Here is a 16,791-nt window from a genome sequence, read left to right as displayed (position 1 = left end):
AGCTTTAAAACTGTCTGCATCTGCATGTGTGTGTCTGCTGAGATGAGTAGGATCAAGAATGTGTGTGTGTCTGTGTCTGTGTGTGTGTGTGTGTGTGTGTATGTATATATATATATATATGTATATATATGTGTGTGTGTGTGTGTGTGTGTGTGTGTGTGTGTGTGTGTGTGTGTGTGTGTGTGTGTGTGTCTCATGTTGGTTTGAGGTGATTATGGGGTGTTTTACTGTTGCTGGGAAGCAGCCAACACAATGTTGTGAATATTATATCAAACATTTAATGAGCTTTAAAACTGTGTGCATCTGCATGTGTGTGTCTGCTGAGAGGATCAGGAGAGTGGGATCAGGAATGTGTGCATATGCATGTGTGTGTCTGCTGAGAGGATCAGGAATGGGGTTTACCAGCACAGCAGCTGGGGGTTAGGCAGGACGTGCTCCAGACGGTTGTAGTTGGTTATGCTGAAGGTAAGCACGGCAGGTGCAGTGTTATTGGCAAAGTGCCGGGTGATCCCTGCCGGGAATGACAGCACCATCTCTCCTGTAATCTTCACCACACACCTTGGAGACAGACATAAGAGGTTACACCACAGCTAGCCAGCTAGCCAGCTAGCAGGCAGTGACACAGCAGAGCAACAAACATGCATGTCTCCATAAGGGTGCTTCAGCTAATGACTGATCTATTTCTTTTTCTTTCTTTCTTTCTTTCTTTCTTTCTTGACCATCATTTATCTCTTTGCCTGTCTATCCATCAACCTATCAACACACCCATCCATCCACCCATCCATGACAGACAGGCCAGTGCCTAACATATAATCCTGTTTCACATTTACATTTACATTTAGTCATTTAGCAGACGCTTTTGTCCAAAGCGACGTACAAGGGAGAGAATATTCAAGCTATGAGCAATAGAACCTGGTGTAACAATAAATAAATACTACTTTACATTAGAAATATAACAAAATGAAATAAAAAGAAAGAAGGAGTGCAGAAGTGTAACTGCTGTAATTGCAAGTTACGCACTAGTCGAAGTGCCAGTTAGGACGGGAAGTGCTCTCTGAAGAGTTGGGTCTTCAAAAGCTTCTTAAAGGTAGAGAGGGACGCCCCTGCTCTGGTAGTGCTGGGTAGTTCATTCCACCAACGTGGAACTACAAATGAGAATAGTCTGGACTGCCGTACTTGCACAGACGGCAGTGCCAAACGACGCTCACTAGAAGAGCGCAGTATCCTGGGTGTAACATTTGCCCTTACAAGAGCATTTAGAGCATTACAAGAGCATTTAGGTTTCAGAAGAATTACATCAGTACTCAGGGCAGAAGAATATCCAAGACCTCACCTAATATAAAAACCCCATCATCAATCCCCACAGGATATGTGTGATATAGCAATAGCAATAGCAATAGCATCTTAGTTCTCAAATTTGCCATGACTGTGAGCACTGATGTGGTGTCCTTTCTGTGGCATTCAGGACACCGCTGGCTCAGGAACAGCACCAGTGCCCACTGTGTCCCCCTCAGAGCTGGACTTTGGCCGAGGCTAAAACTGGTGACCGCGTCTGACAGCCCTCAGAAGAAAGGCCACTTTGATGGACCTACTTGCTGGGATCGGCCCCTTTGAAGTAAGCGTTGACCGTTTCAGTGAACGCAGCGGCCACCGGCAATGTGTCCTGGGCTCCCATTGTGAGCGGACTAGGCCCTCGAGAGCAGCCTGAAACACACACACAAAAACACACACACACACACACACAGAAACCCCATCAGTTTCCCAGTAAAAACACAATTATAGTCAACAGAATTGAAAGCAGCAAAGGGAGAAGAAAGATGGTGAAAAAGAGAGAGAACTAGCGCTACAGAGGAAAAGAAGGCGGTGGAAGGAGCCGGATAAAAGCAGTGATATAAAGGGATCCAGCTAGAACAAGAACATCAGTATGATGCAACACTAGCTTTTGCCTGAACAACCTAAATATTGACTTACTTACTCACGAGATCAGCATCCCCAAACACATTTCACATCCGTGAGCACCTCACAACCATTCCCCTCTCTCTCTCCCTTCCTCTCTCTCTCTCTCTCTCTCTTTCTCTCATTTTCAATCTTCCTTCCCACCTTCCCGCTGCACATTGTCTTTCTGAGTCAGCACAAGGATGCAGATGACCAAACTAAGGTGTGAGTAGGTGTTAATGCTTCAAAAGACACCACAACAGGAGTTGAACACCACAACAAACAAAGCTTGCTGGCTGGTTTATGTCTGGATCTTTTGCAGTGGATTGAAACTCTGGGAATATTATATTAAATATCAAAACATGTCACTGTGTGTGTGAGGTTCAATGTGACCTTTTTAAATGTTCTACATAGTGTTTGCCACATTACAAACTATATATATATTTATTATGAATTGTTAGCTAGTGTCTCTAGAACATCTCTTCATCTCTAACCCAAGGTATTTATCAGCTCATTCATCCTAGTCTTCCTCTATCTTCCTGTGCAGTCTATAGACATGCCTCAAGGGAGCCAATGAGCAAATGACGATGAGCAAACAAACGAGCTGAACCAAAGACAGAGATGCAAACAAGTGTGTTTAGAGGGGATACACAGATGAAGATGAAGATGAAGATAGCCAAAGCCAAAGAAAGAGAGAGAGAGAGAACACAGACGGTCACAGGTAGACAGAACGGCCATGCAAATATCAAACACATGCAGTTAATCTTGAATGATTCTGTGAGAACAGAAGCTGAAAAGACACACACAAACACACACAGAAAAAAACAGACCCAAAGACCTGACCCACAAAAAAAAAAAAGACACACCAAAAAAAGATTAGTGAAGAAATGTGACGACCACAAAAGAAACGACAGGCTGCCACCGCATGTGAGATGAGAGCGAATGAGAGCGAATGAGAGCGAATGAGAGCGAATGAGAGCGCGACGGCAGAAAGGAACAAGAGGAAGGAAGGGGAGGAAAAGAGAAATGAATGGGCCGCAGATGGACAGGGTGTTAAAACGTGAGTGAAGCACGACAGAGCAGAGGGAGGTGTGGTGTGAGGACGAGCGGAAGGAGAAAAACGAGAGTGGAGAGGCGAGGGCGTGAGCGGCAGACAGATGAGTGGGGGGGGGGGGGGGGGGGGGGGGGGGCACACGCTAACGGTACATCCTCAGGGGCGGGCGCCACGTGGACTTACCTTCAAAGGTCAAATAAAACTTGCCTCTGTCAAACCATACGAGGGAGGGCTGGTCATTCTCTGTGTGGGAGGGGATTAAGGGGGAAGGAGGGATGGGAATGGGAGGGGGGGGGGGGCGAGGAGAGAGAAGGACAGTAGCGTGAGTCACACGGTAGGTCTATCGTACGCCACAGTGGAGAGGATGAAGGTGGGGGGGAGGAGGAGGAGGCACGGGGGGGAGGGGGGGGGGGGTCTGTGGCACTGCCCACTAGGTGAGGAGAGAATGAGTGAAAATGGCTGGAGGTGAGAGGGGGCATGTTGGAGAAGGAGTGCTGATCCCTGAGGAATGTTCTAGACTCATTCTAAACTAATATTCCAGACTAATATAATATAAACATGTCTGCACTCTTAGTTACGGTCTGTTGCATTTATATAGCTGATATTAGACATTAATGTCATTTAAAAAACATCTGTGGGTAGAAGCGGTAATTGGAGTATGTTTTATTGAGGTGTATGCGTGTGTGTGTGTGTGTGTGTGTGTGTGTGTCATTTGAGTGCTGTGCGTGTCTGAAGGAAGGGTGGGGGCGGCTGTAGGAGGTAGATGACTGCAGGAAGTGATGTGAGGCAACAGAGGGCGCTAAAGAGCAGGGGATTGTGTTCCATCTGCTGGTCTGATGCAGCTGCGTAGGAGTGATGGAGGGGAGAGATGGGCACATAGTCAAAACAAGAATGGATGGAGTGGGGTGGGGTGGGGTGGGGTGGGGTGGGGTGGGGCGGGTTGTGGATGGATGGGTTTCTGGCACATGAAGAGGAAGCTTGGGGTGTGTGTGTGTGTGTGTGTGTGTGTGTGTGTGTGTGTGTGTGTGTGTGTGTGTGTGAGACCAGGGAGTGGGTGGAAGAGAGCTGCAAAACTGCATCTATGTTCAGACTCTTCCTTTCTCTCTGCCTCTGTGTCTCTCCGTCATTCTAAACCACTCCTCTTTCTCTTTCCCTGCCTAGACCGTCCATCTCTTTAGAGGCCCCCCTCTGCAGTCTGTCTCCACTTCATTCTCAACTCCAATTCTCTCGACTCCTTCTCGCTCGCTCTCAACGCACCTGCTCTCTACCTCTACCTCTTTGTATTCCTTCTTTTTTCTCTCTCTCTCTTTCTCATTCTCTATGGAGTGAATGCTCTGGTAGCTCCCAGACTAATTCCCCATCCAGACGTCCGGCGACAGAAAGAGACAGGTCAGACATGAGCGAGCGTGCGAGCGTGCATGCATGCGTGGTGCGGGCAGGTAGCTCTCCAGCTGATGCCCGAGCTACTCGTCATGCACACACACACACACACACACACACACACACACACACACACACACACACACACCCCCTGAGCCCCCTGCACACATAGGCATGTTGTCAGATGTGCGCTCACATGTGTTTTTGGGACATGAACATGGGTCACACTGCGGTTCCAGGACATTGGAGGAGGGAGCTGTGATGATGCAGAACAGCCAGTAGCACAACTTAAAAGATGAAAAGGACGGTCTTTTCACACAAAGGCACAGGAACGGATGAATGGAGATGTATTCTCTCTGGGTTTCTTCCTATGAATGATGCCCTTCATGACAGAATCCTTTTTCCCTGAGATTATATGGTGGCTGCTTTGTGGGATGTATATGCCTTTCTGTGTGTGTGTACTTAGTGGATGTGTCTGAGCTTTTCATGTGTATGCACTACTGAAGAGGGAGACAAAAGAGAGAGAGAGAGAGAGAGCAACTGATCTGTGTGAATGCGACCGAGACAGACAGGCTTCAGAGGGACACCTGGCTGAGCTGGGCTGAGAGAGAGAGAGGAGAATGAGGAAGCGGAGACCATGACTAGGGTCAGCGTCATGACCAGGGTCAGCGTCATGACTAGGGTCAGCGTCTAGAGTCTCACGGTGAACTCTGGCTCCTTAGTCAGGACACAAAATGGAGGAAGGGCGAGAGTTCTCAGACCCAATGCGATGGCTGCCATCTTTATCTCGGAGATGAGAGTTGTGGGGAAAAAAACTGTCATGGATGACAAAAGACCTTTGGAGCCTGGTGGACTGTGGGTAAAAAAAATGGCCTGTCATCATCAGGCCCAGTGGGTAGTGTGAGATCTTAAAAAAAGGCAACCATCCAGGACAAGACCATACCATACCTGCCAGCACGTCCACACGCTTCTCAAAGTTGGGCAGTTTGTCTACATAAGCGTCATCTTCTGACATCAGACAACACGCACAGGACAGAAACAAAAAGAAGACAGAAATCATAGTAACAACACTGCAAACCCAACGAAGGAAAAACAAAAACAACAAAGTAACACAGCTGTGAAACACAGACAAACAGTTTAACAGGTTCCAGAAACATACAGCAAGAACTTGGATGAATGGGATGAATGAAAAAGTACTGGAGAAATGAAAAAAAAAGACAAAACCACAAGGTGGACATGAGTGAGATGTCTCACAGACACAGAGGAACCCAAGTACAGCCTCTTCACCCCCTTCTCTCTTATCCTCCACACACTCTCACACACACGCACACGCACACGCACACACACACACACACACACACACACACACACACACACACACACACACACACACACACACACACACACACACACACACACACACACCAAACAGCAGAGAGAGAAACTAAGCACACAGATACGATCACATCTACAAAGCTTCCTGGAAAGCTTTTCATGAAAGATGACATCAATCGCATGGTTTACATGGAAACCACATTGTTTGTGTTGGTTTCAGGCAACACGCAGCTAAGTGAAATTCTTTAGAATCTATTTACAATACTCTTTACATCTAATGCTTTCTGTAAACCCCTGAAATAATAATAAAAAAAAACAATTCTGACATATTCACTCACATACAGTTGAATAACCTCAGTAAGTAACTAGACATGCGGTCAATCAGAACAAGCAGCATACATGCCAATACATACCTTAGGGGTGTTTAGTATCTTAATATACTGCTGTTTAAGTAGGCATGTATCGTTTACATTTAGTCATTTAGCGGACGATTTGATCCAAAGCGACGTACAAAGGAAAGATCATGACCATGAGCTTCTCAGCAAAAGGTACAGTAAAGTCATTCAACACCTTTGTAAGCTCAGGGCTAAGGCCCGCAGCAACCCTGACAAAAAAAACCACCATCGAGAACCTGTTATAGCAGCACACTGTGAACGCTCTATCGGATGACACTGGACAGGTTCAGTTTTAACATTAATGATATAGAAGACAAAACATTTGGTGTTAATACAAGACGAATGAGTTCACCTTCTGTTATAGCATTTGCCCCTAAAAACAGTATACCATGTGTCACACAGTGAGCAGAGGAGGATCTTAGCACTAGCCTGCCACAGCTGAATGGAAAATGAACACCACGAGCACCATTCTGTACCGACGGAACAACAGGAGAGCAAGGCGACAGACTCTTTTTAACAAATACCTCTTGGATCAGCATATTCTTTCACCATGTCTAAATAAAGCCTGCAGAAGACACTTTCAAAAAGCATCTACAGAGCAACACAGAACAGCAGAAAGGGATGACTCCATTGCTCCATGTACTCCTTTCAGAGCGTCCTCGGTACATATAATACCTCGAAACATTTCTACATCACACAAGCCATTCTGAGCAGCTTGGCACAAGTGCTCCCCGTCACCTTTAGAGGGGTCACTGTAACTGATTTGAGATCAGCAGAGAGGCTCACGGTGAATCATCATCATCATCCATGCACAGAATGAGCAGCAGAGAGACTGATTTGAGATCAGCAGAGAGAGTGATCAGAGAGACGGATGGGAAATGGATGCACACCTGACACAGACACGGAGAGCTCTTTACCGACGGTGGGGGTGGTGGCGGCGCTCAGGGAGTTGGTGGAGGAGATGGAGGATGTGCTCTCGGCCCGGGCCAGAGGGGCCAAGGGTGGGGGGCTCGACGAGTGGATAGGGGGACTGAAGGGGCGATTCTGGAGAAGACAGAGAGAGACAGAGACAGAGAGAGAGAGAGAGAGAGAGAGAGAGAGAGAGACAGAGAGAGAGACACAGAGAGAGAGAGAGAGAGAGAGAGACAGAGAGAGAGAGAGGAGGGACAACAGAGACAATGTTAAAGCTTAATAAGGTGAGCCACTAGAACATAAATGCTGTGGGGCTCTGTAATCATATGCACTGCATAAGACTCGGAAATGTGTTTTAAATGTCAACAGTACATGATGTGGTATTTTAAATGATGTGGGGACTCTTAGATTATCAGTCAGGGCACATAAACAGTTGAAACTCTCTCAGGGGTCTGGCTGCTGTGTGCTGTGTGCTGTTGGAAGTGGCTGACACATACCCCGTCACCCACGCTGGGCTTCCCTGGGGGCAGTTTGGGTCGTGAGGGGGGGCGAGGCGGGGGCGGTGGAGGCGTGGGGCTGCTGGTGGAGGCCGACGGCGTGGCGGGACGGGCAGGAGAGGACGACCCTGTGGACCAGTCAGGTGCCATTAGAATGATACCATGGCACCATCTCGCAAAGATCATATGCACCGTCACACTCAAATGTAGATATGATCAGATTAAAAGTGATCCACCAATACTCCACGCTCTGATCTTCTCCTCCAGATGGACAAAAAGGATTCATAATCCACAGACTAATGCAGAAAAACTGACCTCCAGGGTCACAGAGTACACAAAAGTATGATACAAATAATTTGATGATATAATCCTTTTAGTGCATTATATTCATGCCTACTGGTCAAAAGAAAAGTCCACAGCACATCGACTGAGGTAAAGCCACACTATGGCCAAGGTCAGACAGTTCTGGGCTTTAATAGGCTTTCAATACAAGAATGTCCAAGAACTGTGACTTGAGTGTTCTCTAGTCTAATGTATTATTAGTTTCCCGGGCTAATTGAAGGCACACTCTCCATCATCTCAGCGGTGGTTTATAGTCGGGCTACCTCACCCTCAGAATGAGTGGCATGGTGGCACAACAGAAACAGTCGTGCGAAGCTACCTCACAAAAATGACAGAATAATTAGTCACTTCTGGAAAATGTTAACAATTGGAAATTAAACTCTAGCACAATTTAATATCTTCAAGTATAATTGATATGCTTGTGTGTGTGTGTGTGTGTGTGTGTGTGTGTGTGTGTGTGTGTGTGTGTGTGTGTGTGTGTGTGTGTGTGTGTGTGTGGAGGTGAAAAAGGAATCCCTCTGCTTGAATAAAAAGCTCTCTTTCCCACATGGGCGGCAGCTTGGGACCCCCAGTATGCCAACAGTTCTCCCGCGCCTCTACAAACACTCGGAGCGACTCTCACGGGTCTCTCGTCCCGCTGAACCAGAGCAAGCCCCTGCTCTCGCTAATCCCCCCCGCCACCCAGTGACCCAGGTCACTTCACAGCGACAATACATCATCACACCCTGCCGTCTCGCACTGACTGGTGCCCCTCTGGGCTTCAACACAGTCACTTCCCCTCTTCATCGCTTCCCTCAGCCCTCGTTCAAACATCACGCTCGTGTTTTCCTGGTCGATGCCCCTGTGGAACACCTGTCTAGAGGAAGAACTGCAAGCGTCATTGTCTGTGTGCTAAAATTGGGTAGCGTGAGCTAGTCTGTTGCATCGGCTTACAGTTCATTCCATTTGAATAATGTGGTCGTGGTCGTCTCCTGTGGACCGCTGTACCATCAGTCATGATTCTCCACTAAATCAACTGCTGTGCTTTTTTGATTTGAGAGCAGATTGCTTTCATTACCATTTATACATAACAATGCTAATGTTGTGCATGGGTGGATAGAGCAAAATGTCTGCTGTATCGTGCTAGTGTTTGTCATGTAAATGTCTAGTACAGGAGGTAGAGAAGTCGTTTAGTAATCAGAAGGTTCGATTCCCTGTCGAAGCGTCCTTGAGCAAGACACTGAACCCCTAATTGCTCCTGATGTGCAGTGTGCCATCAGTGTAAATGTAAAATGTGTATACATCCTTGTAAGTCGCTTTGGATAAAAGCGTCTGCTAAATGACTAAATGTAAATGTCTAATGGTAGCTCGGTTGTGTTCTACTGGACGGACTGCCACTGGCAGATTGGACGCAGAGAACTCACCACTGCCTGTGCCTCCAGCTGCAGGGCATGGGCCAGGGGACGACACCACTGCCCTGTATGTGGGGGGCGGGGGCGGGGGAGGGGTGGCACGGCTGCCTTGGCCGCCCACATCTTTGGGTGAAACGCTCGTCTCTCTCAGGTCGTCTTTCTGCTGGTTCCCTTCGGGGCTCTTGAGTTCCTCCTGGCTCAGGACGAGGGGTGGTGGTGGGATCGCACACGCAGCCGTTTCCAGAGAGACTGGGGGGCTCGTACCAGAGTCTGCCCCTGCCCCTGCCTCTGAAAAAGGGTCCGGGGGAAGGCAAGGGGGAGTTTTCAAGGGTGGAGATTCTGCGAATGGAGGAGGAGGAGAAGGAGGAGGAGAGAGAAGGGCTATATCCTCAGGCGGTGGAGGGGGAGGAGCCGGGTCTTCTGGTGGGGGCGGGACTGCAGAAGGAGCAGTGTCTTTGGGCGGGGTTTGAGCTGAGGGAAGGGGAGGGACAGTCTCCTTTGGAGGTGATTGGACAGGTGGGGGTGACAGTGGGCAGGGCTCCTCTGCAGGGGGAGGGGTTGTACGCAGGGGCAGGGGGGCAGGGGCATCTGAAACTGGGGGAGGGGAGGTGGGTAAGGGCGGGGCGGGCTCAACAGGCGGCGGAGGGGATATGGGTAAAGGAGGAGCAGGTTCGCCAGGCGGGGCAGACGACTCATCGCTGAAACAGACCCACTGGTCAACGTCTTCTTCCCCGGGCTTGGAGTCATCTTCTGGGCCGAAGATGTTGTCTAGATCTGCAATGGAGAGCTTCCGGGACCCCTCTTCCTCTCTTGACACATCTGAGGTAGGATGTGACCAGGACGCAGCATAGGGAGAGACACAGTCACAGTCAGGCAGAAACAGAGAGAGCAGAGAGGCAGAAAGAGACTAAAACTAAAACTGACCAAGAGAGAAAGACTGGCAGATAGAAGTTACTAGAGACAGAGGGAGAGAATCAGAGAGCCAAGACAGGGGTGCGGATTAGCAGTGCAGGAGGGGGCTCTCTTACCGGTGATGTCAGCTGGGGGAGAGCCACACGGAGGGGGGGAAGTCGGCACATTCTTGGGTGGAAGTGGCGGTGGTGCTGCAATGACATCAGTGCTGCTGAGACAAGCTCTCATCATCGCCCTCTAGTGGCCGGAGGCCAAGCCTACATTACACAAGCTTTGGGGGGGGGGGCGGGGACGGGACATGACATGCCCACACACTCATGCAGAGGCTAGGCAAATTCAACAAGTCAGTAGCAGATGCAGATGCAGAGAGAGAGACAGAGAGAGAGAGAGAGAGAGAGAGAGAGAGAGAGAGAGAGAGATAGATAGATAGAGAGAGAGAGAGAGAGAGAGAGAGACGGACAGAAGTGAAGTAACAGACAGAGGCAGACAGACACGAGAGAAGAGAGTGAAAAGGAAGAGGCTGAAACAGACAGACAGCAAGCAGAGGGACAGACAGACAGACAGACTCTGGCATGAGACGGCCAGCTCGGTCAGGATGGGTCTGAGGCAGGTATGACTTCCATTCAATGGCTTTTCCTGGATTATGGCACATGAGATGACTTGTTAATGGGAGTTTGGGAGAGAACACGTCGACATGACAACACTCATTCACAAGGCCTGGTGGTGACAGCCGCTCAGCCGGAGCCGGGCTGGGGGGGTTCATGATGGCTTTATGGAGAAGAAGCGGTCCATGATTCCGTGCAACCGTCACAACCAGACGACGGGGCGGAGAAGGGGGTGGAGGCAATGAGTTCCACATGAGCAAAGACTTACTTCCTGTGGGAAAGGGTCTTGCCAGAGAGGAGTCAGGATGTGACTCGGGTACGGATACGGGTGCACCCCACACGTCAGACTCATCTAGCACCGCTACGTTCAACAACATGACGAGAAAGTGAAAAGAGACAGAACAAGAAGAGAAAAGGAGCGGGCGGATTAACTTAGTATCAGGGTTAGCCACACCTCAGGAGACAGACGCTGGTCTTACGTAAACACAGCTCACGGCCCTTAATCAACACGCTAGCCATGGGGGTTGGAGGGGGGACTTCAGGCTATGCACTCAGGAGTGTGCTGTGTGTGTGTTGGTCGAAGGATCAGCCTCTGAGCAGATCAGGAGACTACAGAGTTCCGAGAAAGGCTCCCAAGTGGCTGTCGCTTTTCCTTGCCATGTATTCACTTAATAATAATAATAATAATAATAATAATAATAATAATAATAATATTATTATTATTATTATTATGAATACAAATAATACTAAAAAGAATAGCACTCGAGCTACAGTGCTAGTAAAGCCAAGGTCTTGAGGCGGAGACAGCTCTGACACGGTCTCTCTGGGAAGCCGTGATATGAACTCATTTAAGCTCTTTTATCCACACTGATGAACCTACACGACACATGAGCTTAATTCTTGGTGGAGCCAACACCATTCTAAAGCGGTTGAGTTCCACTAAGACAGTGAGTGACATTAGCTTAGGCAGGCAGCCCTCTAAGTTCCGGTGGCGGGTCTAAAGATCATGTCTGAACCTGTGCTCTTCCCCCATTACTCCATCTGACCACCAGGGGGAGCTATGCCACGTTTACCATCAAGTGCTGCCACCCTTTATGAACTAGACTCGCCACTCAAAAGCACTGAAAATCTACTGCAAGTCACAATCGGACACACAGACAGGGAGCGTACATGTTATTGGCAAATTGACAAAAAAAAGTGAGTGCAGACGGTGTTTATCTCAAATGAAGTGCACCACAAACATCCACATTCACGTATAGAGATGCAGTGAACCACACGTGTGTACATCCCACGGAAGCATGGAATCTGTGGACAATGACAAGTAAAAGTGCATGATATTCCAATAGAATTCACTTATATGTTCCAAATTACCTTCACTTTTGATTTCATCAAAGGCTGTATCCAGTGGAGGCCCAAATAAGGCTGTAGCATCCTCTGGTACTGAGGGTTTCTTGCTGCTGTTGAGTTCAAGAGAAGCACAAGAGGGTGAAGACAATCATCCAACACACAAAACACTCAAAAGGAGTCCAGCTCCATCTACTGATTCACTCACACACAATGCCTTGAACTCAAACCCCTTTTTCTCTGTCTCTCATGTGCCTACCCAAGTCAGCCCCATACTGTCTTCACCTCCCAGAGTGATGCAGAGTCACACTGTGACGGAATCTGTGTGTGAGCTGTGATGTGACATGACTGTCCTCTACAGTGTTAGATAAGAGCCTGACAGTCCAAGCCAGATCGGCTAAAGAAAATGATTTGGGATTTTGGGGGTTTCTGCCCCATTCTCTGCAATTAGTCACCCATTAATATCGCTTTAATCCTCAAAACAGAAACAAATCAATTCAAACAAAGCCATGCAACATTTATCTTATAAAGACAATCGGGTTATTTAGCAACTCTGTTTTTAGTTAGTAACAAAAAGCACACTTTGCAGTTCTGTGTTCCCAAAAGAAAGTACCCAAATATGATGAGATTGCACAATCTTAAGGGCACACTCTTATTTGCTCTGATCATGCAACTTGTGATGACACTGGCAGCCATTCTTTGCCCTTAGGGGCTTGTTGGACTGAATAGCTGATACACTTAAAATCCTTTTTTAAAATGTAGCTGGGGGTGCATCCCTTGATGTTTGTGGTGGGGTATTGGATGGTACCTGGGCGGCTCTGGAGGAGGAGTGGGGGCAGGAGAGGAGGAGGGGGTCACTTCCGGGGCAACAACCGGGGCAACAACCGGTGCAGCAGCAGGGGCAACCACCGGTGCAGCAGCAGGGGCAGGCGGTACCGAGGGAGCAGAACGTCTTGGTCTGGCAATTTCCTCACCTATGAAGAGGAGCAAATTAGAGTTCAGCATCTACACTCTAGGTTTCACCAACACTTTAGAGTTCAGCATCTACACTCTAGGTTTCGCCAATACTTTAGAAATGAATGTTTAAGTATACTCTCTTCCTTGCACGCACAGACACACACACACACACACACACACACACACACACACACACACACACACACACACACAACCAGCTACATCAACAGCAGCATACTGCTTGATGCTAAGAATATAAGCACATGCAGTCTAAACTAATGCTTACCAAAAGGAAATGTAGGATTTAGTTACTACATTTGAAATAAAATGAAATCACATCATGTACATTAAACCTTATGAAGTTGTCATACTTACTAGATGTATTTCTTTTCAATAGACCCTGGAATAAATACAGAAAATCCATTTCAAATATTCATGTTTAAGTAGTGGAAATGACCTTACCAGTCAGAGTCTACAAAGCACAGTGCAAGTGCAGTGTACATGTGCTCATATCGTATCTGTATTACATTTATCAGCCACTAAATGGATTCGAATGTCATAACAAACTAAAAAACATGAGCCTGTCATCTAATAAAGGGTGGATGATGTATGGCCTTGTGCTAATGTTGAGTGGGAGGATGACTAAACATCCTCATGAGAAAGCAAACAACACATTTCCGCACAGCCGTGCAACACTGAAGAATGGTTCTGCACTGGTTTGCATTGACTCCCGAGCCGCATAGGCCAGCATTGCTAGCTGTACGTGTGCACAAGTGTGTCCTGGTGCTGGAACTTCAGTGCTGTGGTTGTTGGAAACAATACCCCTGAATTGCTGCCTTTGCTCATAAAAATAAAAAAGCAGAATCAGGTAGCCATCACATTTTATCTCTGCTTCAGAATAACACCCATTAAACAAATGCTGACTATGGCCCCCCCTGACTAGTCTAGAAACTCATGTCTTGGCAGGTATTAAGGGATCCTTACTCATCAAATATTGCCAGGACTTTTGGTCTCAAAAGGTCACTGTTTATATAATCTCTGACTGGTAAGGTCCTTAAAAGTGACAAAGGTGTTGGATTCTGGATTGCAGTACAGAGATACAGAGCAAGAAAGACATGAGGATAGAAATCAGAGAGACAGGTGTGTTTGTCTGTTCACATTCAGCTTGCCTGAAGGTGTAACACATGCTGGTAAGTGGAAGACTAAATACCATGAGTGCCTCTTCTTTTTTTTTTTTTTTTTTTTACAGGTGCTGTCTGCAATATTGTGGCATAGTCGTTGGTCCAGTTAAGATACGGGCAAAGAGAAAACACAGAGGAAGGGAAAGGGTGGGAGTCCTCTGGAGGAGGACCAGTGCCATGGCTCTAAGGCATGAGCCGAGAGATCAAAGAGAAGTGGGAGCAGTCGGAAAACAGTGGGAGTCTGGGACTAAGCCTCAAATATTTGTGTTGTCCTGCGGTCTCTAAAAAAGGTAGGTACAGGACTCCTTGGGCACTCACGACCAACAGCTTTAAATGAGCAGCAGGGAGACTCCCCATCAGAGTTTCTTTTTGATCTCTCGGAAACTCCTCTTGCCCGCCTACTGTGTGCAGGAAGTGCAGAGAGAGAGACAACAACAGGGAAGTGCAGAGAGAGACAACAGAAAAGATGGACACTTACCGGGCTACGTCTCTGTGATCAGCATAAAGGAAGAGAGAAGAGACACCTGGTCAGAAAGTGACAAATCAGTAAAGCACAACTTCTGTTTTTATTCCTATATGTCCACAGCACAATGTTCATCAAAGGCCCTGGTAGTAGGAGTGGTCACTCAGATCAGTATCCTTGTTGCTGGCCCCATTCAGACACACCTATTTAAGAGGCTGTGTGTCATTCTTGTGCTATTCATTCCATGTCTATACTTAAACCATTCGAAGGTCTTTAGTTATGATCTGGCAATTGGGAGTTCTCTCAACATGACACACAAGAACAACCAGTGATGAGGATCTCTAGACGTGTCTGAGAAGGGCCGGAAGAGCAGAAGTGTTAGCCTGCGGTAGTGCCACCTGCCGTATCCCACACACACACACACACACACACCCAAACCCACCACACCACCACCACCACCCTCCTGGCCGTGAAAGAGGCAGTGCTGCCAAAGAGCCAGAGTGAAGACTGAACTGAGTTAGTGTTACTGTACATGAAGCAGTAGTAGTAAATACACACACGGGCTGGGACAACACAACACAGCTCACGAGGATCCAGCTAAGCACCCTTATTGAAAGAAAAATCATTTCAAAACATTGAGGTTTGACATTTTGACATTGAGGTTTGACAAATGTATCCCATATAGTTGAAAGCACCCACTTAAAAAAAAAAAAGAACTCAGCAGACTGTGACAAAATAAAGACAAGCTGGCGGTTAAAGAGCAGAACCACTAGCCAAAGGCTTCCTGCTTAGAGTCTCTTCAGACTCACAATATTTCACCAATCTGGCTTCAATTCCCACTTCCTACTTCAATAACGTTAACTGTAGTGGGGAAACATGGCAGAAGGAGATTTTGTCATGTAACAACACAAGTCGGCAGGGCTTTTAAGAGCCATAGAGTGGTGACTCGTAATACCTTGTCACATGGGGAGAGAAGACGACTCTGTGGCTACATTTGAACAGGTCATGAAATACCACAATACAGCATAAACATCTCACATCCCATATTAAACTACATTTAATGCTCTTTACTCCCTTTAATGTCTATCTATCAGACCTCTATCAGTCCGCCTCCCCTGCCTCCCCTGCTCCTGCTGCACTGCCTAGCTACAGCCGTGGCCACTCAGACTGCATCATCCTGGCCCTTTCCAAGGCAGTGAGCCATGAGTGATTACCGTGATGTAACTAGGGGTGGGCTGTGCCGTCGGAGGTCGAACGCGATTGGATTAGCCAGGTATGCATCACTTGGCACCACCAACCAGAGCTCGTCAGGAAGAGAAGGTACAATGACCTCTTTCTTCCCAGAGCACAAAGACACAAAATTGCATCTTTAAAAAAAAAAGGAAATAATAGTATACAGTCATGGTCTAATACTTGACCAAAGAATCTATGCAAGGGTTTTTGTCAGATTGAATAATGTCAAATAATGTGTCCTGAACAACTTTCAATGCAGCTACTGTACTGAAGTAGCATGATATAATAATATAATCTGGCAGTTTGTTATGCATTTTTAACAGGTTCATGAGTCATTTGGCATGACTCCTTTATATAACCTTCACTGACTCAGTATAAACTGAGTGTGAAATTATTTTACTTGTTGAAATTACACCGAGTTAAGCAAATGAAACACTTTGTACCAAGTCATTCTATATAGAAAAGTCCCCAGTCCATCCACAAGACTACCATTTAAGTCCCCAGCTTTTCCTGGAACTGAAGGTTAAAGGAAAACGGAAAGAATGATGGATCGATCCGTTCTACAAACCCTGCACGCTGAGAGGATTTATGAAGGAATTCTGACATAAGTCCCCTGTGGGAGGTTACAGCCAAGAGGCATTAGAGGCCAACTGGTTCTTAGAGTCATTAAAAACTGATTTAGAATGTCTTATTTGGAAGACATTAAATGACTGCAAACTAAATATATATTCCACACACACCGGCTATACACACAGATGGACACGCCACTAAACAAACACTTACAAATGATAAACACCACTAGACAGCATACAAGTCAACACACACACACACCCTCCGTGGAGCACACCACACACA

At 47.2% G+C, this 16,791-nt stretch overlaps 1 protein-coding gene across 11 annotated transcripts in view; it reads right to left on the bottom strand.

Moving 5' to 3' along the window:
- The window catches only part of sgip1a (SH3GL interacting endocytic adaptor 1a), a 68,451-nt gene that overhangs the window by 3,715 nt on the left and 47,945 nt on the right, over positions 1–16,791 (bottom strand). For 5 of the 11 annotated variants that reach the window (XM_031575024.1, XM_031575018.2, XM_031575019.2 and 2 more), the window contains 13 exons: positions 14,719–14,730; positions 13,435–13,459; positions 12,911–13,076; positions 12,130–12,215; positions 11,027–11,119; positions 10,270–10,344; positions 9,254–10,060; positions 7,509–7,636; positions 6,990–7,143; positions 5,318–5,377; positions 3,173–3,232; positions 1,593–1,704; positions 403–558 (listed from right to left, as the gene is read on the bottom strand). In XM_031575024.1, coding sequence (XP_031430884.1) covers positions 403–558; positions 1,593–1,704; positions 3,173–3,232; positions 5,318–5,377; positions 6,990–7,143; positions 7,509–7,636; positions 9,254–10,060; positions 10,270–10,344; positions 11,027–11,119; positions 12,130–12,215; positions 12,911–13,076; positions 13,435–13,459; positions 14,719–14,730 — 1,934 coding nt within the window. The remainder of the gene's footprint in view (positions 1–402; positions 559–1,592; positions 1,705–3,172; positions 3,233–5,317; positions 5,378–6,989; positions 7,144–7,508; positions 7,637–9,253; positions 10,061–10,269; positions 10,345–11,026; positions 11,120–12,129; positions 12,216–12,910; positions 13,077–13,434; positions 13,460–14,718; positions 14,731–16,791) is intronic. The other 6 variants (XM_031575022.2, XM_031575021.2, XM_031575025.2 and 3 more) reach the window with 6 other exon arrangements.

Source organism: Clupea harengus, chromosome 10 (assembly GCF_900700415.2).
Source record: "Clupea harengus chromosome 10, Ch_v2.0.2, whole genome shotgun sequence".
Lineage (NCBI taxonomy): Eukaryota > Metazoa > Chordata > Actinopteri > Clupeiformes > Clupeidae > Clupea > Clupea harengus.
This window is presented reverse-complemented; position numbering and strand designations above follow the sequence as displayed.